At 41.6% G+C, this 23004-nt stretch overlaps 3 protein-coding genes across 5 annotated transcripts; all 3 read right to left on the reverse strand.

The window, feature by feature from the left end:
• Nucleotides 1–1350: 1350 nt before the first annotated feature.
• Nucleotides 1351–18704, reverse strand: gpt (glutamic--pyruvic transaminase). 3 transcript variants are annotated; one of them, XM_087811103.1, is made up of 12 exons: nucleotides 18616–18704; nucleotides 14676–14853; nucleotides 7453–7542; nucleotides 7287–7395; nucleotides 6657–6790; nucleotides 6341–6584; nucleotides 5163–5242; nucleotides 4961–5097; nucleotides 4563–4737; nucleotides 3611–3766; nucleotides 2016–2128; nucleotides 1354–1964 (listed from the first exon to the last, which is right to left on the reverse strand). In XM_087811103.1, the coding sequence occupies exons 2-12, from the start codon at nucleotides 14793–14795 to the stop codon at nucleotides 1874–1876; spliced, it is 1449 nt and encodes a 482-aa protein (XP_087667229.1). In that variant the 5' UTR covers nucleotides 14796–14853; nucleotides 18616–18704; the 3' UTR covers nucleotides 1354–1873. The 3 variants fall into 3 exon arrangements, with proteins under 3 accessions (XP_087667227.1, XP_087667229.1, XP_087667228.1); XM_087811102.1 differs by lacking the exon at nucleotides 18616–18704 and adding an exon at nucleotides 15124–15462; XM_087811101.1 differs by lacking the exon at nucleotides 18616–18704 and having other exon boundaries at nucleotides 1351–1964; nucleotides 14676–14965.
• On the reverse strand, nucleotides 16795–18757 carry fuz (fuzzy planar cell polarity protein). Its single transcript, XM_087811105.1, has 2 exons — nucleotides 18616–18757; nucleotides 16795–18363 (listed from the first exon to the last, which is right to left on the reverse strand). The coding sequence occupies exon 2, from the start codon at nucleotides 18358–18360 to the stop codon at nucleotides 17077–17079; it is 1284 nt and encodes a 427-aa protein (XP_087667231.1). The 5' UTR covers nucleotides 18361–18363; nucleotides 18616–18757; the 3' UTR covers nucleotides 16795–17076.
• A 723-nt stretch (nucleotides 18758–19480) lies between these two features.
• Nucleotides 19481–22810, reverse strand: LOC148064221 (guanine nucleotide-binding protein G(I)/G(S)/G(O) subunit gamma-5-like). The gene is made up of 3 exons (XM_087811436.1): nucleotides 22652–22810; nucleotides 19910–20047; nucleotides 19481–19790 (listed from the first exon to the last, which is right to left on the reverse strand). Exons 1-2 carry the CDS (start codon nucleotides 22727–22729, stop codon nucleotides 19922–19924), a joined length of 204 nt encoding a protein of 67 aa, XP_087667562.1. The 5' UTR covers nucleotides 22730–22810; the 3' UTR covers nucleotides 19481–19790; nucleotides 19910–19921.
• Between the last annotated feature and the right edge of the window lie 194 nt (nucleotides 22811–23004).

Raw genomic sequence — 23004 nt, forward strand, 5'->3', positions numbered from 1 at the left:
CCTAGTGTTGAGTTCATGTTTTTTGTGTGTGTTTCCAAGTGTTTTTTTCGTTTGTGTTTTTGTGTAGTTGCAAGTGTTTAGTTCATTTGTTTTTTTGTGTGTGTTTGCAAATGATAGATAATTTGTGTTTTTTGTGTGTTTGCAAGTGTATTTCTAAACCTCGTCAGACTCACACTCGGCCTGTGATTGATTGACAGCTGGACAGCGTGAGGGAAGATCAAGGACGAGTCGCTCATAATGAATCGTCTTGAACTTCAAACCTGGAGGAAAAGATTCAGATCTTTGAGCCAATTATCTTCAGGAACATGACGAGTCACATGACAGGTCACATGACAGGTCACATGACAGGTGCGAGTCGCTCGTCACCTGCACCTCCACTAACGACCTCCCGACCAATCACAGGCCGGAGAGAGACGACCCTGAGCGAACGAACTCACGAGAGATTTTTGATTTAGACATAATGAGACAGAAGGACCGTCGGCCATTTTGAATCCTGCGCTGCCACCAGACAGGAAGTGGAGGCGCCTGTGAATGAAAGATTTCGTCTTTTCGTAAAAAGAAAAAGTTAAAATATTTTTCAGGAAATATTGATCGTTTTTAAAGAATTTAATCATTTTCTTTTAAATCATTGAATTCAATACTTTTATTTTGAAAACTTGAATTATTTTATTTTTTAACATTTATAAACAAGGTTTTCAATTGAATTGTATTATTTGTATTAATTTATATTGAATTGAAAAAACTAAAAATGTACAAAAATCTAATTTAGAAAATGTGTTTTTAAATGAATGTAAATATAAAAACACACGTTTAAATAAAGATTCATTTTTGTTCATTTGAAATGTTAAATATTTATCTTTATTTTGTGTAGTTGTTTCTAGAAGCTGCTTGGCAGAGGGCTGCGCTTCTTTAGTGCTTGACATGTGATTATGTTTCAGTTCAAGAACCAAAAACTGATTTTGTTTTCATGATTTGAACAAAAACTTCTTCGACTCTCGTTCATTTGAATAATTTCATTTTATTTTATTCGTCTTCATTCGACAACAATACGATATAAATAAAAAATCTATAAAACATTTGAAATCACAGAAGTTTTTAATGCAGGAATAAAATCTTTAATTAATTTGTTGGAACTTTTTCATCCATCCATCCATTTATTCATCTATTTATCCATCTATTTATCCATCCATCCATCCATCCATTTATACATCCATCTATTCATCCATCCATCCATCCATCCATCCAACCATCCATCTATTCATCCATCCATCCATCCACCCATCTATTCATCTATCCATCCACCCATCCATCCATCTATACATCCACCCATCCATCCATCTATTCATCCATCCAACCATCCATCCATCCATTTATACATCCACCCATCCATCCATCTATTCATCCACCCATCCATCCATTTATACATCCACCCATCTATTCATCCATCCATCCATCCATTTATACATCCACCCATCCATCCATCTATTCATCCACCCATCCATCCATTTATACATCCACCCATCCATCCATCTATTCATCCATCCATTTATACATCCACCCATCTATTCATCCATCCATCCATCCATCTATTCATCCATCCATCCATCCATTTATACATCCATCCATCCATCCATCCATCCACCCATCCATCCATCCATCCATCCATGTATCCATCCATCTAACCTTCTATCATCCATGTATTCATTCATCCATTCATCCATCTATACATCCATCCAACCTTATATCCATTTATTATACCATCCATCTATTATTCCATCCATCCATCTATTTTTTTAATCCCTCCACCTCCACTCCTCCTCCCTAAAGACCATCAGGACTCATTAAAAACCTGCAGGTTCCTCGTTCAAACCAGTCATGAAAACTGCTGCGTGAACTTCTGGTGGAAGTCCTTGACCTTGTTGAGGAGGATCTTCAGCTTGTCAGCAGGAGGTAAGATGGTCATCCTGGAGAGAGAACTTGAGGATCTGGTTCTTCACTCGTTCAACGAGACTCACCTGAAGTGAAAACTTCCGTCTTTTTGACCGAAACCACTTCCAGGAACGAGACAGATCCCGGTTTCTTCCAACATCCTCATGCAGTAGAACATGTCGGGCTGTTGACCCTTGACCTGCAGCACAGCATCGCCCAGGTCTTGTGTTTAGTTCATTTGTGTTTGTGTTAAGTTCATTTGTGTTTGTGTTTAGTTCATTTGTGTCTGTGTTTACTTCATTTGTGTTTGTGTTTAGTTCATTTGTGTTTGTGTTTAGTTCATTTGTGTCTGTGTTTAGTTCATTTGTGTTTGTGTTAAGTTCATTTGTGTTTGTGTTTAGTTCATTTGTGTCTGTGTTTACTTCATTTGTGTTTGTGTTTAGTTCATTTGTGTTTGTGTTTAGTTCATTTGTGTCTGTGTTTAGTTCATTTGTGTTTGTGTTTAGTTCATTTGTGTTTGTGTTTAGTTCATTTGTGTCTGTGTTTACTTCATTTGTGTTTGTGTTTACTTCATTTGTGTCTGTGTTTACATAATTTGTGTTTAGTTCATTTGTGTTTGTATTTAATTAATTTGTGTCTGTGTTTATTTCATTTTTTGTCTGTGTTTACATCATCTGTGTTTAATTAATCTGTGTCTGTGTTTAGTTCATTGTGTCTGTGTTTATTTCATTTTTGTCTCCGTTTACATAATTTGTGTTTAGTTCATTTGTGTTTGTGTTTAGTTAATTTATGTCTGTGTTTAGTTCATTTATGTCTGTGTTTAGTTCATTTGTGTCTGTGTTTGCATAATTTGTGTTTAGTTCATTTGTGTTTAGTTCATTGGTGTCTGTGTTTATTTAATTTGTGTCTGTGTTTACATAATTTGTGTTTAGTTCATTTGTGTTTAGTTCATTTGTGACTGTGTTTACAACATTTGTGTTTAGTTAATTTGTGTCAGTGTTTAGTTCATTTGTGTTTGCAGGTGTTTAGTTCATTTGTGTTTGTGTTTTGTTCATTGTGTTTCAGTTTACTTCATTTGTGTTTGTTTTTAGTTAATTTGTGTTTAGTTCATTTTTGTTTGTGTTTAGTTCATTTGTGCTTGTGTTTAGTTTATTTGTCTTTGTAAGTGTTTAGTTAATTTGTGTTTAGTTCATTGTGTCTGTGTTGAATTCATTTGTGTCTGTGTTTACTTCATTTGTGTTTAGTTCATTTGTGACTGTTTTTAGTTCATTTGTGTTTGTGAGTGTTTTGTTCATTGTGTTTGTTTTCAGCTCATTTACGTGAGTGTGTATGTCTGCCTGTGCATGTGTCTGTCTTTGTATGTGTGTGTGTGTGTCTGTGTAAGTGTTTGGGTGTGTGAGTATGTGTGTGTCTGTCCAGGTGTCTGTGGGTGTGTGTGTAAGTACGTATGTGTGTGTATATTTGTAAGTGTGTGTGTATTTTTTCAAACAGAAATAAATTGATTTAGCTCAAGTTTGTTTTGGTGTGTAAACATTTGTGTGTTTGCGAGTGATTTGTGTGTATTGTCTTCTGGTGTTTTCTCTGGTTTGTGCAACAGTTTGTGTCGTCACTAAAGCTTTGATTGTGTGTTCATACCTTGTTTACATGTGGTTGAGTGACATAAACAAACACAAACACTGACCTGAGCCTCCAGAACCGCTCGCTCAGGGATGGACATGCGAGGAAACGAGTACATGGCTCCCTGGACCGGGTTACACCTGATGCCCGGCACCGTGTTCAGAACCTGCTCCGTCAGTTTGGCCTTTTCTGCCAGAGAGGTCAAGGTCGCCGTCCTCTCCTGCAGAGACCCACAATGCATCTCTTCCTCAGGGCTAGCAAGTTAGCACGTGATGCTAACAACAAACATGGCTGCCGGTCGTAATTGATCGTGTGATTCAATGTTGATCACAAATAAACACGCTTGTGGTGCGTTCAATAACGTGGGACAAACCAATGTTTCTTGAATAAAACTCAACAAATAAACGAGAAAAACAGACGTTTGAAGACGAATATGGAAGAAAATATTTAACATTTAAACGTTGAAACTTGTTCTTTAAGAATTATTTATATTTTAAATCATTTGTTTCAATCATTTCTTCATTAAAAGTTAGATTTCTATGCATTAATTCAATATTTACTTAATAGATTATTTTTTTATACGTAGAGTTTAATATTATTATAATAAATAAAAAATACATTTTCTAAATTAAATATTTTATAATTCATTGTCTTTTAAATATAATATAAAATTGATATAATGGTCACCAGACAAAACCAACAGAGCTCAGAGCTACTGGATCGTGTTTTTGAACATCGTCACATGATCGCCTGTGTGTCTCGTGATTGGCTGAAAGTTTGATCCAGTAGCTCGGTGCTCGTTTAGTAATGTCTGGTGAGACTATTATACCAACATTTATATATTGAATTTAAAAGACTTGAAAAGATTTAGAAAAACAAAAACAAATTCAACCTCATATAAAACTTATACAAAATATATATATTTCACATAAGTTTTATCTAAAATATATATATTTTCAACTTTAAACCACATTTCTACTGATCCATGTTTATAGTCTGCAGCTCTAGTTCCAAACCTTCATGAAGTTCTGGTACGAAGGTTCTCCGGGCTGAGGCGGGTTCACCACCAGGTCCATCAGAGCCTGACCCGGCACCGGCGGACACAGTCGGACCGACACCAGCTTGGAGAGCTGAGCCTTCACCTCGGCGTCCATGTTGACCACCTCCATGTAGCCGCCGCGGAAGCCGCACCTGTGCAGACCCAGGTGAGCGCGAGGCTCAGGTGAGGCTCAGGTGAGGCTCAGGTGAGCGCGAGGCTCAGGTGAGGCTCAGGTGAGGCTCAGGTGAGGCTCAGGTGAGCGCGAGGCTCAGGTGAGGCTCAGGTGAGGCTCAGGTGAGCGCGAGGCTCAGGTGAGGCTCAGGTGAGCGCGAGGCTCAGGTGAGGCTCAGGTGACATCACAGCAGAACCACTCACTCGCCCATGTAGCACTTGGAGGTGGAGTGGAAGGAGGCCAGCTCCACGGCGCCGGAGAACTCCGGGCCCATCTCGAACAGAACCTTCTTGAAGGAGTGGAACTGACAACCCTCGGCGTACACGTTGTCCTGGTACACCTGAGGAGGAGGAGCAGACGCTCAGGGCTGCTGTTGGACGCTGTTGCATTGTGGGTAGAGAGGACCTCGTCCGCCATCAGGAAGAGACGCTCCTTGGCTGCGAACCTGATGACCTCCTCGATGCACTCGCGACTCTGGACCTGACCTGCAACACAAGGGTTTATGTCGCCATCTAGTGGTCAACTGTAGTAATGCACGAGTTATGAAGGGTTTTAATGATCAATAATCGATAAAAGTGAGAGCCTCAACGAATACATGTGTTATACTACAAGAGAGAGAGTCAAGGAGTAATACTACAGAGAGTTAAGGAGTAATACAACAGAGAGTTAAGGAGTAATACTACAGAGAGTTAAGGAGTAATACTACAGAGAGTCAAGAAGTAATACTACAGAGAGTTAAGGAGTTACTCAAGGAGTTACTACAGAGAGTCAAGTTAAGGTAATACTACAGAGAGCCAAGGAGTAATACTAGAGATAGTCATGAAGTAATACTACAGAGAGTCAATGAGTAATACTACAGAGAGTCAAGGAGTAATACTACAGAGAGTCAAGGAGTAATACTACAAAGACTAACTGATAAATACTAAAGAGACTCACAAAGAAATACTACAGAGACTTGAGAAGTAATACTACATAGACTCGCAGAGTAATACTAAGAAGACTCACAGAGAAATACTACAGAGACTTGAGGAGTAATACTAAATAGACTTGAGAAGTAATACTACATAGACTCGCAGAGTAATACTAAGAAGACTCACAGAGAAATACTACAGAGACTTGAGGAGTAATACTAAATAGACTTGAGAAGTAATACTACATAGACTCGCAGAGTAATACTAAGAAGACTCACAGAGAAATACTACAGAGACTTGAGGAGTAATACTAAATAGACTTGAGGAGTAATACTACAGAGACTCACAGAGTAATACTACAAAGACTCATAGAGTTATACTACAAACCCTCGTGCCGGAATACTAGCCTCATTGAGTAATACTATGTACATGTACATGGATGTGAGGCTTCGTAGTAGACTTCAGTTATGTTGGATATTATTGTATATTTGAAGTGAGTCTTCACATTGTTGTCTGATAGCTACTGGAAGGGCTTGAATGTTACGAGGTGTTGGATTGGAGACAGCTCCCTCTAGTGGTTGGATAAAGTGTAACTGTGTACGCGACGGTGAGAAGCTTCGATTACATGAAAACATTGTTGACGTTGACGCAGGTTTGATGTGAGAGTCTCACCCGTGGGGTTCCCGGGGTTGATGATGCACAGAGCTCGAGGGTTGCAGTGAGTCCTGGCCTCGTCCAGAGCTCGCTGCAGCTCCGGGATGTCCAGACTCCAGCACCTGTCCTCGTTCAGGTAGTAGTTCACCTGCACGGCGGCCAGTTCGGCCAGAGCCGCCGAGTACAGCGGGTACTGAGGGACGGAGATCATGACGCCGCTGCGCCCGCGACCCTCGCCGCACACCAGCAGCTTCAGCATCGTCTGAGGACACCAGACACAGTCAGGTCCGGTCCTGGTCCCGGTCCCGGTCCCGGCGCCGACCCGGCTTCATACCACGATACCGTCGCTGGCGCCCGTCGTCAGGTAGATGTCGTCGGGGCTGGAGTGGACGCCTCCGTCGCGGCGCTCGATGTAGCGGGCCACGTCCTGCCGGACCGAGTCCAGACCCTGACTGGCACTGTAGGCCCCTGAGGGACCGGGTCACATGATCAGCCCCGGAACATGGATGTTTTGAAAGGTTTTGTTATTTTCTTTTTTAAGTAATTGAATAAAAAATGAATGTTTCCATCGTGATAGATTGATGCGTCGTCACATGATCGTTATTGTGTCGCATGATTGGCTGAAAGTTTGATCAGTAGCTCTGGGCTCTGTTGGTTTTGTCTGGTGAGATTATTATACCAACATTTATATATTGAATTTAAAAGACTATGAAATAAAATATATAGAATTTAGGGGGAAAAACTATTATTGTAATAACAATATTGAACTATGTATAAATAACATTTAATTGGAAATATTCATTTTTTTATTACAGTTATTCAATAAAAACAAATTAAACCCTTCAATACAGAAATAATTGAATTTAATCATTAAACATAATAATTTAAATCTTAGAAACATTTCAGTAAAACGACTTCAATGTTCAAAATCCACTGGTGTGCAAAGGTCGAAGGTCAAACCCACCCATGCTGTTCCCGCCGCACGACTGCAGGATCCGTCGCGCTCGGTTTTTAGCGTCTTCGGGGAACGAGTCGTCGTTGAGCAGCTCCGGGTACGAGCAGAGAGCCAGGACCTTCAAGACAGGAGGGTCATGACCTGACCTTCAGCACATGATCTCAGAGGGTCTCACCTGACGGAAGAAGGTGATTGGCTGCTGGCCCATGGCGTGCGCGTCCCCGATGTTGGCTTTGATGACCTCGGAAAAAGGTTTTTTCACTCCCTGAAGGACGGAAACAAACTGTTTATTATTATTATTATTATTATTATGTATCAAATGTTACGTCAACAGTTGTTTTTCTATGAAGGATCTTTAGAATAAATATATTTTTTATTCGTCTCACAGTGAAGATCATTCATTTGTTAAGCAATGATTTTTAAATACCATTTGAAATTGAATTTCAAACTTTACAATCAATCCATATTGAAAAACCAAAAGAAAACAACAGTAATTACACTGATTTAGGGACGATTTAAGCCAAATATTTATCCAAAACAAACATTAAACATGACTTTTGAGTTGAAAAACATCCCTGCGATCGTTAATAAATCAACTAGACGCGGCGACAAACCTCCATGCTTGACCAATCACAGCAGAGTGGGTGCGGTTATGGGCAACAGGATTTCATCTCCAGAAAAACAAAGTGTTTTAAGTGGGCGGGGCTTAAGATCATTTTAAAAGCTGCTGGAGTTCAATGTATCCTCTCGTCCTCAGGAACAAGTATGGTGAGAATAAGTGCATGTTTATTGTAAAAAAAAAAGTTTTATTTTAATCAAATAATATTTTATACACACATTATTATTTAAATATAAAATAACGATGATATAATACGATCTGAAAACCTAAATAATATATATTTTAAATAATAATATTCAATACAGTGCTTTATTATTTTAATGAAAAATATTGCAAGTCCCAATGTTTACGTATATTTTTTTCAAACCTCCTATAAATAAATAAACCTTCAACTCTAGTTCTCAACGTAACCTCGAGTGCAGCAGCTGACACAACACACACCCGCTGACACACACACCTGCTGACACACACACCCGCTGACAACACACACCCGCTGACAACACACACCCGCTGACAACACACTTGTCAGTGGGTGTCCGTGAACACAACACACTTGTTAGTGTGTCCGTGAACACAACACACACCCGCTGACAACACACTTGTTAGTGTGTCTGTGAACACAACACACTTGTTAGTGTGTCTGTGAACACAACACACACCCGCTGACAACACACTTTTCGGTGTGTGTCCGTGAACCCAACACACTTGTCGGTGTGTGTCCGTGAACACAACACACTTGTCGGTGTGTGTCCGTGAACACAACACACTTGTCGGTGTGTGTCCGTGAACACAACACACTTGTCGGTGTGTGTCCGTGAACACAACACACTTGTCGGTGTGTGTCCGTGAACACAACACACTTGTCGGTGTGTGTCCGTGAACACACTTGTCGGTGTGTGTCCGTGAACACAACACACTTGTCGGTGTGTGTCCGTGAACACAACACACTTGTCGGTGTGTGTCCGTGAACACAACACACTTGTCGGTGTGTGTCCGTGAACACAACACACTTGTCGGTGTGTGTCCGTGAACACACTTGTCGGTGTGTGTCCGTGAACACAACACACTTGTGGGTGTGTGTCCGTGAACACACTTGTCGGTGTGTGTCCGTGAACACAACACACTTGTCGGTGTGTGTCCGTGAACACAACACACTTGTCGGTGTGTGTCCGTGAACACACTTGTCGGTGTGTGTCCGTGAACACAACACACTTGTCGGTGTGTGTCCGTGAACACAACACACTTGTCGGTGTGTGTCCGTGAACACAACACACTTGTCGGTGTGTGTCCGTGAACACAACACACTTGTCGGTGTGTGTCCGTGAACACACTTGTCGGTGTGTGTCCGTGAACACAACACACTTGTCGGTGTGTGTCCGTGAACACACTTGTCGGTGTGTGTCCGTGAACACAAATCAAAGCATGTGTTCCAAACCTTCTGGAAACACGACACTCTCATTGGACGACGCAGAGAGGCGTCTCGTCCAATCACGTGTCTCCTGAGACCCCAGAGCACCTCGGCGAGCAGAGACTCACACGAGCGACGCACACTCTCGTGATAACAACCATCACAAGAATTCCTGCTCGTTAGCGACACAAAGACGACACAGTGGTCGTCGAGCACTTCCTGCCGATGAGTGACAGGTCTCCCCGTTGCCGTTGACGACGGCTATTGTGCGACGGATGAAAGAAGCGCCGGCGCTCGACAACATGTCATCAGAGTGCTTAGAAAGTAGGTCTGGTTCTCGCACGACTTCTGCTCCTGACAACAGTTGATTAAGATCAAGACGAACAAATCACTGTTTAAAGTCTTAATAAAGTCTTGAATAAAACCTTCAGTCAATGATGTCGTACATGACGACAACAACAACAACAACACAAGAGAAACAACAATAAACATATTATATTTCATTTAAAAGTGCTTTTGTTCAACGTCAGACAGAATCAAGTTCATCATATAAATATATATATATCTATATATATATATATATAGATATATATATATCTATATATATATACTGTATATATATATATATATACACACAAATATATATTTTATAAATATATATTTAAGATGGAACACGTTTATAAAATTAATTAACTGATCAAATCAAATGAAACACAACACACTTCTTGGTGTGTGTCTGTGAACACAACACACCCGCTGACAACACACTTGTCGGTGTGTGTCCGTGAACACAACACACTTGTCGGTGTGTGTCCGTGAACACAACACACTTGTAGGTGTGTGTCCGTGAACACACTTGTCGGTGTGTGTGTCCGTGAACACACTTGTCGGTGTGTGTGTCCGTGAACACAACACACTTCTCGGTGTGTGTCCGTGAACACAACACACTTGTCGGTGTGTGTCCGTGAACACACTTGTCGGTGTGTGTCCGTGAACACACTTGTGTGTGTGTGTGTCCGTGAACACAACACACTTCTCGGTGTGTGTCCGTGAACACAACACACTTGTCGGTGTGTGTCCGTGAACACACTTGTCGGTGTGTGACCGCGAACACACTTGTGTGTGTGTGTGTCCGTGAACACACTTGTCGGTGTGTGACCGCGAACACACTTGTGTGTGTGTGTGTCCGTGAACACACTTGTGGGTGTGTGTCCGTGAACACACTTGTGGGTGTGTGTCCGTGAACACACTTGTGTGTGTGTGTCCGTGAACACACTTGTGTGTGTCCGTGAACACACTTGTCGTTGTGTGTCCGTGAACACACTTGTGGGTGTGTGTCCGTGAACACACTTGTGGGTGTGTGTCCGTGAACACACTTGTGGGTGTGTGTCCGTGAACACACTTGTGTGTGTGTCCGTGAACACAACACACACACAAGTCTCTCAAACACTAAAGAACTAAAAATACATCAAAGGTTTCAAAGACCACATCATAAAAACCTGTTTGACCTCTGACCCAGTGAGCACAGGACTTGACCTTTGGTGACCCCGAGACAGAAAACAACCTGCTGCCTCGTCTAACGTGTCAGAGATGATCCACTGATCATGTGACCTCTGTTTACCGGCGACGCATTTAGACGTGAAGAATCATCTTACGGCGTCACCGAGGGTCAGGAACCGGGTCTGACCTCCGTGGAGTCCAGACCCTCTTCGAGGTCACGAGGTTACTGGGGCTCTGTTGAGTCCAGTTATATCAAGGTTTCTGCCTTAAGGTGTCAGATTTTCATTCATTCATTTTCTATCGCTTTATCCCTTATGGGGGTCACGGGGTCACTGGAGTCTATCCCAGTGTCATAGGGCGAGAGGCAGGGGACACCCTGGACAGGACGCCAGTCTGTCTCAGGACACACAAAGACAGACAACCATTCACACACACACTCATACCTACAGAAAATGTCCCCAAAGTTCTCAATCAACCTCTGTATGTATTTGGACTGTGGGAGGAAACCGGAGTCCAGTTATATTAAGGTTTCTGCGTTAAGGTGTCAGATTCTGCAGCCTTGAAACATTCACGTGTGAAGTCAAACACATCGTAAGGTCATGTAAGTACTTTATATTTATAGAGTATTTTCCAGACCAGGGTCACAAAGAACTTAAACAATCAAAACAATATTCAATAAAATATATACTTTAAAGATCAAGATAAAACTGAGACAAACACAAGAGTCTCAGAGAATCAAAGAAAAGCTCAAAGAAAAGCTCAAATAAAAGCGACTTAAGCTGAAGTCTGACCATGAATAGAACTGAAAGTAAGAACCAGAATTTTAAAATGATCCTGAAAGAAACCAGTGAAGAGTTTGAAGGAGAAATGTGAGTTCTTCTACTAGAGCGGCTCAGAATTCTGGCTGCAGAGTTTAGTATGAACTGTCAAATACAACACCCAGGTTTCTCAGGCTCAGAAGTTTAGGTGTTAATTTCTGCTTCACAGCAGCAACAGATGTTGATAAACAAGTCTCTGGATGAAGATTAAAAACTGATCCTCAAGAGCTTGAACTGAATCACAGACATTAATATAATTAATAACAAAGATTATTATTCAAAGAGTTGATCAGAACCGACTGAACTTTCACGACCATCACGAGTCATCAAAACAAACAAATATACGTTTTCACGACGACATCTGTGATCACTTTAAGTCACAGATTAACCTCAGCGTTGATTTAAACATCCAAACACTTAACTTAGTAACAAACTATTTAAACATCCAAACACTTAACTTAGTAACAAACGATTTAAACATCCAAACACTTAACTTAGTAACAAACTATTTAAACATCCAAACACTTAACTTAGTAACAAACTATTTAAACATCCAAACACTTAACTTAGTAACAAACTATTTAAACATCCAAACACTTAACTTAGTAACAAACTATTTAAACATCCAAACACTTAACTTAGTAACAAACTATTTAAACATCCAAACACTTAACTTAGTAACAAACTATTTAAACATCCAAACACTTAACTTAGTAACAAACTATTTAAACATCCAAACACTTAACTTAGTAACAAACTATTTAAACATCCAAACACTTAACTTAGTAACAAATGATTTAAACATCCAAACACTTAACTTAGTAACAAACTATTTAAACATCCAAACACTTAACTTAGTAACAAACTATTTAAACATCCAAACACTTAACTTAGTAACAAACGATTTAAACATCCAAACACTTAACTTAGTAACAAACTATTTAAACATCCAAACACTTAACTTAGTAACAAATTATTTAAACATCCAAACACTTAACTTAGTAACAAATGATTTAAACATCCAAACACTTAACTTAGTAACAAACTATTTAAACATCCAAACACTTAACTTAGTAACAAATGATTTAAACATCCAAACACTTAACTTAGTAACAAACTATTTAAACATCCAAACACTTAACTTAGTAACAAACTATTTAAACATCCAAACACTTAACTTAGTAACAAATTATTTAAACATCCAAACACTTAACTTAGTAACAAATGATTTAAACATCCAAACACTTAACTTAGTAACAAACTATTTAAACATCCAAACACTTAACTTAGTAACAAATGATTTAAACATCCAAACACTTAACTTAGTAACAAACTATTTAAACATCCAAACACTTCCTGACTGGATCAGCTTAAATAAATGTTTCTTCTTCTCTTGGACTTCACCCAGCAGACGAGCTTCATGATTGACAGGTTAGTGAGGTCAAAGGTCAGGTTAGTCATTAACATCAGAACAGAAATGATAACATTTTGACACAAGATTATCAGACGCAGACTTTGACAGTCGCTGAGATAATGTTCCATGAATTATGTTTCATTTACTCGTGTTTGACTAAATATTAACGTTTTCTACTCAAGTAACGTTTACTTGTAATAGAGTGAGTTTGAGAAACATTAGTAAAAATAATATTTATAAAGTTAACGACAAGAATTCACAACAGAAACGACAATCAAAGGTGATTAAGTTTGAAATATTAGACAAGTTTACATAAAAGATGATTATATTAAACTTATGAAAGAAACATCACAGAGTAAGTTTGAGACGCTGAACAAAAGTGATTTAACAACTATATTTATAATAAAATTATGATAAAAAATAATAGATCAACACAAATTGCTTGAGAAAATTATAATAAAAAATGATAAATATGAACATGTGACAATATTAATTTCTAACAATTCAATTTCAACAATCAATGAAGTCTTTTAACAACACATGTGTTCAAACATCACTTTCTTTCCATCAATGAAGTCAAAATAAACTTCATTAATTAACTTTATTATTCTGTTTATTTTGTGTAACAACTGAGAAAACGTTTCTGCTACATCGTGAAACTAAGACTTTTTTTAAATGAAGGTTATTTTTACGGATAATTATATTATAGAAATATAGTTATGGACGAATCACCACGAGCAGTACTTTTACTTTTAACACATAATAAAAGTAGAAATGATAGAAACAACAGAAGAACAATCTTAATACACAAATAATTAATACTGTATTATTATTAGTACATTTTCGTTTGATATTATCACGTTTTAAACAAGTACTTTTGTGCTTGTTTTATATATTTGTTCACTTTATATTCACTCAATAAACACTTGCGATCATTCATGATGGTCTGAAGGTGAGACAGGTGTGAAGCAGGTGTGAGACAGGTGTGAGACAGATGTGAAGCAGGTGTGAAGCAGGTGTAAGACAGGTGTGAAGCAGGTGTGAGACAGATGTGAAGCAGGTGTGAGACAGATGTGAAGCAGGTGTGAAGCAGGTGTGAGACAGCTGAGACAGGTGAGACAGGTGTGAGACAGCGGTGAGACAGGTGTGAGACAGATGTGAAGCAGGTGTGAAGCAGGTGTGAGACAGCTGAGACAGGTGAGACAGGTGTGAGACAGCGGTGAGACAGGTGTGAGACAGCGGTGAGACAGGTGTGAGACAGATGTGAAGCAGGTGTGAAGCAGGTGTGAGACAGCTGAGACAGGTGAGACAGGTGTGAGACAGCGGTGAGACAGATGTGAAGCAGGTGTGAAGCAGGTGTGAGACAGCGGTGAGACAGGTGTGAGACAGCGGTGAGACAGGTGTGAGACAGATGTGAAGCAGGTGTGAAGCAGGTGTGAGACAGCTGAGACAGGTGAGACAGGTGTGAGACAGCGGTGAGACAGGTGTGAGACAGATGTGAAGCAGGTGTGAAGCAGGTGTGAGACAGCTGAGACAGGTGAGACAGGTGTGAGACAGCGGTGAGACAGATGTGAAGCAGGTGTGAAGCAGGTGTGAGACACCTGAGACAGGTGAGACAGGTGTGAGACAGGTGACGTACCTGCGCCAGCTCTCGCTCCAGCTCCAGCGCGCGCTGCACGATGGGACCCCTCACCGCGTACTCCACCATCTTGACGGCGGGGTTCATGGAGTCCAGGGTCAGAACCTTGGACCGGGACATCTCGCTGGTCCTCTCCCTCGGGACGCCTGGTCTCGGGACGCTCAGGCTGGACAGGGTTCTGGCGGGACAGGTGGAGCACAGAGGCGCACAGGTGAGTGACGAGTATCCGGAGGAGCTGCGCCCGCGGAGCACGAGGCTCCGGAACATCCGCGCGGCTGACATGGTTCTGGTTCGATGTCGTCACAGATGAAGCTCGTCAGAGAGTCTCGGCGGACCTTTGGACCCTCGGCTGATAACGGGGCGGCACAGTTTTAACTGGACACTTTAGGGGTTCAACCCTCCCTCCCTCACCCATGACCCCCCTCTGTGTTTGTGTCATCGAACGCACCGTCCAGCTGTCAATCACGGCTCGGTTCGGACGCAGCTTCCAGCGACACCTGCCTTTGTCCCGCGAACAATGAGGCGCTGAAAACACGAGCTCCTGTTCCAGCACCAGGTCCACACACACCAGGTCCAAACACAGCAGGTCCAAACACAGCAGGTCCACACACACCAGGTCCACACACACCAGGTCCACACACACCAGGTCCACACACACCAGGTCCAAACACACCAGGTCCACACACACCAGGTCCAAACACAGCAGGTCCACACACACCAGGTCCACACACACCAGGTCCACACACACCAGGTCCACACACACCAGGTCCACACACACCAGGTCCAAATGTCCAAACATGTCTCTGAACACACCGGTCCACACATAATGTTTAACAGACGACATCGGGTCCACTCGGTTCCGCTCGGGTTGGTGTCGGGGTCAGATACGGTGTCGGGTCAGAATGACACCGACAGGTGAGAGACACGTGACTTGAAGGAAGAGGTTCACGAATAAACTTCAACAAACATCCGGTTTAATTGTGTTTAAATCACATTAAAGTTGTGGCTGAACTTCAGGTCATCGTTAAAAAAGTGTGTTTTAATATAATTTAATATGACTATAGTGACTCAATAAATCAACGAGCTTCAAGTCAGCAGAAATATTTAAATAATAATAATAATATAATAGTTTAAATCACATTTATTCTCAAGTTAAATCTTACAATAACGAAGACTGGGCGTCAGGTTAAGTCGTGACGTCATTTACACAACAAGGAAGTGACGATACTTGTTTCAATGAGCTGGAAAACTCAATATTACAACAACCACTAAAAAAAAAAACATACTTCCTCTATTTCATTTAAATTTTAGTGACCAAAGGTATTTCTTAACTGAAGTATCTTCTCATCAATGAATCACCAATAACATATATTCATCCTTTTACTTAATTCAATAAACTAAACCAGTTTAATCGTTTAATGTATTTTTCTTTTCAATCCTCATCAACTAAACTATATTAAACCGTTTTAAAATGGCAGCAAAATTAAATATATATATTTTGGTTCAACAATGGAGTAAAAGTTTTATATTAAAAGATGTCCCTTATCGTTTATTATTTAGTTTATCTAATGAGGAATACTATTGTCATATGTTGGAACAGGAACAGCTACATTAAAATATATACTTATAGAGATTATTATTATTATTATTATATCTGGAAAAGCAAAGCATGATTGTTGTAGTTTTGTCACTAAGCCTCTTTTAATTTGTCTTTTTTACACAAGGCGTCATATTTTTTTTAATTAAATTTACAATAAAATGACAAAAACTATTTTTTTTGAAACAAAGCTAATGTAAAACTGCAATATTTGACTAATAAAAGTTTACAAAACTACACAGAAAAGGCAAACTAAAGGATAAAAACACAGTAACTGTCAATCATCTCACTCGACGTGTTCAGATAACGATAGCGAGATAAACCTGGTGATTAATGGTTAAAGAAACTTTCAGAATTGCGTCACAATCTTCGCTCCAACGACTCCATGTTGCACAGACTAGACGGAGGTCAAAGGTCAAGTTAAGAAACGTATCATTGACTTTGTCAAATATTGAACGTCTTCACCTTCTGCAGAAAAACATCGATCACGATCAAACAATTCTCTACATGTATCGACTCGAATGACGCTTCATTATTTAATTCAAGGTTCTTCAGAAGCTCTTTACTCAACAGTACAGATGATATTTACACTTAGTTTTGCATCAAAGTTCATCAAAACACATCAAAGGTCAACAGTCGAGTCTTTGATTCACTTTATTAAAGTCATTCTTCAAGAATCTTGTTTCAAATCATCCTCCAGGTACAAAAATAGATCAACTAGGTATAAAAAGTCGTCATTATTTCAGATGTAAAGTTTCACTCTGATGTCCCGTCACGACCGTGGATGATTGACAGCTGAGGTAGTCAGGAGCCGGCGGCCGCGGACACGTCCGTCAGCGTCTGCGTCGCCACCGAGCGCAGGGCGAAGGTCGGCACCGTCAGTGGACAGAGCAGGAAGAGCTGGTGTTGTGGCGTCTGCAGCGCGAAGCTCTTGCACTCGTGCGTCACCAGGTAGCACTGCTGCGGCGCGTGCGTGAACCCCCGCGAGAACCCCTCTGAGACCCCCCCCTCCGAGGCGGGCTCCTCCGGCCCGAAGTACCTCGTCGTGCAGAAGACGTAGAACCGCTTCAGGAGCTCCCAGCAGCGGGGTCTGGTCGGGGGGGCGGGGTCCGAGGGGGCGAAGGTCGCGACGCAAGAGAGCGAGCGCCGCGTGTCGCGGTTGATGAGCAGCAGGGCGAGGACATCGGGGCGCAGCGACACGGACGCGGGGAGGCATCGCGCCCCCACGGCGAGGCAGTCTCGCAGGGTCTCCACCAGGGGGCCCCAGAAGCGCCCGACCAGCTCGCCCTCCGCCCGGGACAGGGAGGGCGTGGGCCCGCACAGCACGCACACGTCGACCCCGGGGAGCAGCTGGAAGCGCAGCAGGCGGTGGGCGACGGTGGGGCTCCCCCGCGGCAGGAAGACGGGGTAGTCGCACGAGTCGGACCCGCCGCACGACAGCGAGCGGATCACGGCGGAGAGAAGAACCACTTCCTGCGGGTCCAGACGCCACCACTTGTCCGTGGCGGCGGCGATGCGCCCGCGGACCAGCAGGCAGCCGAACTCGCTGTCGGCGGCGGCGGCGAATCCTCGCAGCGCCTCCTGCAGGAGGGCGGGGTTCGGGGGCAGCAGGGTGTCGGCGCAGCGGGTCACGTGACCCAGGACGCCCTCGTGCTTGTCCTCCAGCAGCTGATCGATGAGGCCGAAGCAGGACCTCAGGTCCCTCTTGAGCCGCTCCACGTTCCTGACGTTGGCCAGCTCGTCCCGACCGAGGACCAGGACCATGCAGCTCCACGCGTCCTCCAGGAGGCGCTCCAGACGGACGCCGTCGTCGTCGTCCCGGCAGCCGCCGGGCCGGTCCTCACTGGATCCTCCGCTCACCGCCATGAGCATCAGGCTGTCGTGGAAGACCCTCCACACCACCTGACCCCCGCCCCGGGTCTCGCAGGACGACAGCGACGCCCCCTGACCTCCCCCGAACATGTGCACGCCGTTCAGGGAGCCGATGACGGAGAAGGGCAGCTGCCTGGAGGCCCCTCGGGTGAACAGAGGAACCCCACTGCTGGCTGTGAGGCAGACGAGCTGCACGGACCCGTCCTGGAGCATCATGAGCTGCAGTAGATCATCGAGCCGGTTACTATGGTAACAACCCACAGGCTAACAAGTAGCAAACGAACCTTCATAGGAGCATTTTGTTATTTCTCATCATGAAATTCAAATAAAACAACACAAATAACATCCGAGTTACACTAACTCGACTTAAATACACACAAACACACGTTTAGTTTCGTTTTAATAGTGAAAAGAAGCATAGCTTAGCATGCTAACTAGCTAGCCCATGCTAATGCTAAGCTCGAGAGTTACCGTTCTCACAGCAACGCGCTCCCATGATTCATTCCTCTGTCGGCGGGGAAAGGGACTTCATTGCGCCGGTGAACCAGCGGGCGGGTGTGACCTCCTCCCGCGGGTCAACCTCGGAGGACATCTGGACACTTGTCTCGTCTCCACATTGTTTTCATTTGTTTGGCGCTTGTTCGGTGAGACTTCCGCGCCGGTGCTAAAGATCTCGCGAGATGTCGCGTGAGATTTGACCCACTTCCCGGGTTTAGAGATAGTATTTCAAAATAAAATGTAAAGAATTTATTAAAAAACTGCGTAATATACAGTAAAAGTTGTTTTTTATAGTGTCTTCGATAATATTAAAAGAATCAATGAGGAGCAGCTGCTTGAAATGATGAATATGTTGAAATGTCAGTTAAACTAATGTGTAGAAGTTGTTAACACTGATGAGGAACCTGGTGCGAGACCCTTGACATGTTGTCAATCAAATACAAATAAACCTGTAATTCAGGAAAGATCTGTCAAATATTTTTAAAATTCAGAAACACCGGGGTTTGCGGAGGAGCTACAAAATAAAATGAATAAACTAAAGAGATAAATAAAAATGACAATTAGACATAATGAATAAAATAAAATACATGAAATTGAATTAATTAAAACGACCTGTGATTCAGTAAAGATCTGTTAAATGAGGTTCAAAAGGAAACCCATTAACCAACTGCTAATCGAACCTTTAAGAGAAGAATGTGTCGATTTGGTAAAAGTTCTGACGGATCTTTAGCATTTATCAGATTATATTCATCAAAGAAAATCTTTTAGACAAGTTTTATTCCCTCATGTTTTATAAAATAGATCAAATTACAATGAACAAAAAAAAAAACAGAGTCCATTTGTTGCCGGTTAGTTTATTAGCAAAAACTGTTCAATTCACACTCACGTGATTAGAGTAACAAAGAACACTTTGAATCATTAAATACAAAAAAGTCCAAAAGTGTGATGACTAAAATAGAATAGAAAAGGCACAAGAATTGACTGGAAAATAAAAATCACACTGTGCCATGAAAAATAAAACTGCCTTCTCATGTCAACTGTGGTGGAAAAAAAGATCTTCTCTGGCCCAGAAGACGCTGGCAGTTTAATGGCTTGGCATGAGGAGCAGTGTTGAGGTCAACTTTTCCCTGTAGCATCGAGATGTCGGTCTGTGGAGCGAGACGAGAACAAACCGTGACCGATGCGCCGTGAACCAGTTAAAAACACGGATCACGCGCCTCTGAGAATGCGAGTCACGCTGCGGGTGGAAACAATATGAAGCTCTCACCGATGAGTGGCATCACAAGAAGGAGCAGACTTTCTGTGGTCTGAAGGGGTTGGTGCTGGAGGACACCCCGGTGAGCAGAGGGTCTTGCATGGCGTTCTGCATGCAGAACTGCTGGAGATCTGCAGCCGCCTGAGACACCTGATGGACGCAGACACAGAACATTGAAGACAAAGATGCAGAATAATAATAATATTAAGACGAAGGAGACCTCCTGAGGGATCAATAACGTTCTACCTAACCTAGAATACACCTACAAATTATACTATGATGATCTGATCCAGCCTTACACCCCAGCTCGGGCTCTGAGGTCTGTGGATCAGAATCTACTTATGGTTCCACGCACACGGCTCAGGACCAGAGGAGAGAAATCCTTACAGGCTCCTAAGCTTTGGAACGATCTTCTCTCTCTTTGCACTTGATGATCTACTGACTCCTTTAAGAAACATCTGTGTTTGATGATCTACTGACTCCTTCAAGAAACATCTGTGTTTGATGATCTACTGACTCCTTCAAGAAACATCTGTGTTTGATGATCTACTGACTCCTTCAAGAAACATCTGTGTTTGATGATCTACTGACTCTTTCAAGAAACATGTGTGTTTGATGATCTACTGACTCCTTCAAGAAACATGTGTGTTTGATGATCTACTGACTCCTTCAAGAAACATCTGTGTTTGATGATCTACTGACTCCTTCAAGAAACATGTGTGTTTGATGATCTACTGACTCCTTCAAGAAACATGTGTGTTTGATGATCTACTGACTCCTTCAAGAAACATGTGTGTTTGATGATCTACTGACTCCTTCAAGAAACATGTGTGTTTGATGATCTACTGACTCCTTCAAGAAACATCTGTGTTTGATGATCTACTGACTCCTTCAAGAAACATCTGTGTTTGATGATCTACTGACTCCTTCAAGAAACATCTGTGTTTGATGATCTACTGACTCTTTCAAGAAATATGTGTGTTTGATGATCTACTGACTCCTTCAAGAAACATCTGTGTTTGATGATCTACTGACTCCTTCAAGAAACATCTGTGTTTGATGATCTACTGACTCTTTCAAGAAATATGTGTGTTTGATGATCTACTGACTCCTTCAAGAAACATCTGTGTTTGATGATCTACTGACTCCTTCAAGAAACATCTGTGTTTGATGATCTACTGACTCCTTCAAGAAACATCTCTGTGTTTGATGATCTACTGACTCCTTTAAGAAACATCTGTGTTTGATGATCTACTGACTCCTTCAAGAAACATCTGTGTTTGATGATCTACTGACTCCTTCAAGAAACATCTGTGTTTGATGATCTACTGACTCCTTCAAGAAACATCTGTGTTTGATGATCTACTGACTCCTTCAAGAAACATCTGTGTTTGATGATCTACTGACTCCTTCAAGAAACATCTGTGTTTGATGATCTACTGACTCCTTCAAGAAACATCTGTGTTTGATGATCTACTGACTCCTTCAAGAAACATCTTAAGATGTTTTTATTTGTTCAGGCTTTTCCTTGATTTTCTGGAACTCCTGTGTTGTTCTCAGTATTATCTTGATCTTTAAAGTATATACTTTATTAAGTATTGTTTTGATTGTTTAAGCGCTTTGTGACCCTGGTCTGGAAAAGCGCTATACAAATACAGATTACTTACTTACTATATGTATCGGCCGGACCGATCATCGGCCTTATTGATTAACCGACGGCCGATAAGAGATCAATTTAAAAAACGTTCCCCTGATGATCTGAAAAAGTCGCTAAATTTGTGTCACTTTTTAGAAATGAGGTTGAGGGTTTTTGCACCACAATCTGGTCCTCAACTGGGTTTACTATTTGATTCTACAATGATTTCACAATCAGTTCTCAGCGCTTTGTTTTTATTTACTTTATAAAACTTCGAAAGCTTTATTTATTTATTTAATATTCACTGACATTCATTTGAATGCAGCAGACGCTGAGAAAACGGCACTTTTTGTTTGTTATTTAAAAAAAAAAATGATGTTGACGTTTAATAAAAATATGGTTAAAGCCATTTAAACAAAGTTAAGTATTACTCAAAAATTGATGCCAATATATTAACTTTTACTGCAAATGAATATCGGCCTCCTTGACTACTAAGAATCGGTATCGGCCCTGAAAAAAAAAAAACAACCTTATCGGTCCTTCTCTAAAATCAACCAGAACCGTTATCTCTTGTTTGCACCACAAAAAGACACATTTAGATGATTCACTATTATAGTATAAATATATATATATAATATTACACTTGCAAAAATTAGTTAATAGAGTTCGCAGTCGAGACACAGCTGTTCACTACTTTTGTGTAAATATTTAAAAACCAATAAATACCTTAAAACAAAGTAATAATTAAAGAAACTCGATCATATTTATCGAATAATGCATTTGTTGAATGTTTATCCTATAAAAAGTGCTTAATATACACAAATCAAGTTCAATAGTTCAACGGAAAACAATAGTTCGAGCTTGAGAACAAACGAGCAAAAAAGTACAAACTATTCTTGACTTTCGTGGTCAAATCGCTGCTTTATATCAAGTATATAAAATGAATATGAAGTTTTAGTTAAGAAAGTATTTAAGAAACGGTGATATTTAACAGCTACGCCCCAGTGTTTGGTCCGTGAACGGCGAACTTTACGCGACGCTAGCAGCCTCGAGCTAACGGTGTTAGCATCGGCGAGTAACGGTTCAAATGTCCCCCGAGATCGAACCACGAGACTCGCCTTCACTCGGTTGATGCTCGCCTCGAAGCGCAGCTGCTGCACCGCCTTCTTCATCGCCACCAGGTTGGATCCCGACATTTTAGAAGGTTTGTGGAAGTAAAGGAGACGATGGGCGGCGGAGAGTTCCTTCTGCGTGATGCTAGCCCGGATGTGAGGAGGACGGACACACTTCCGCTTCCGGTGAGCTACCGGATGCAAAACACCAGAGGTCGGTATTCAGACTGTAAATACTAGTCTTCAGTTACTTGATATATAATAAGAATATTTTTTACTGAGGCAGAAACGTTGTTCTTGTCAGCGCGAAACTTAAACTTAAACTTAAACTATAAAAAGAAAAAACAATTTTAACAGAA

The sequence above is a fragment of the Callionymus lyra genome, chromosome 16, assembly GCF_982586985.1.
Source record: "Callionymus lyra chromosome 16, fCalLyr1.hap1.1, whole genome shotgun sequence".
Taxonomy (NCBI): domain Eukaryota; kingdom Metazoa; phylum Chordata; class Actinopteri; order Syngnathiformes; family Callionymidae; genus Callionymus; species Callionymus lyra.

Bases quoted from the DNA above. Each gene is read 5' to 3' on its own strand.
- fuz (XM_087811105.1), bottom strand. From the start codon at position 18,360: ATGATGCTCCAGGACGGGTCCGTGCAGCTCGTCTGCCTCACAGCCAGC.
- gpt (XM_087811101.1), bottom strand. From the start codon at position 14,957: ATGTCAGCCGCGCGGATGTTCCGGAGCCTCGTGCTCCGCGGGCGCAGC. The intron at 4,738-4,960 runs GTGAGTGGTTCT...GGGTCTGCACAG, and splicing joins TCCAAGTGCTACATGGGCGA to GTGCGGCTTCCGCGGCGGCT. The intron at 3,767-4,562 runs GTTTGGAACTAG...GGGTCTCTGCAG, and splicing joins CGTACCAGAACTTCATGAAG to GAGAGGACGGCGACCTTGAC.
- LOC148064221 (XM_087811436.1), bottom strand. From the start codon at position 22,729: ATGTCGGGATCCAACCTGGTGGCGATGAAGAAGGCGGTGCAGCAGCTG. The intron at 20,048-22,651 runs GCGAGTCTCGTG...TGCGTCCATCAG, and splicing joins CGAGCATCAACCGAGTGAAG to GTGTCTCAGGCGGCTGCAGA.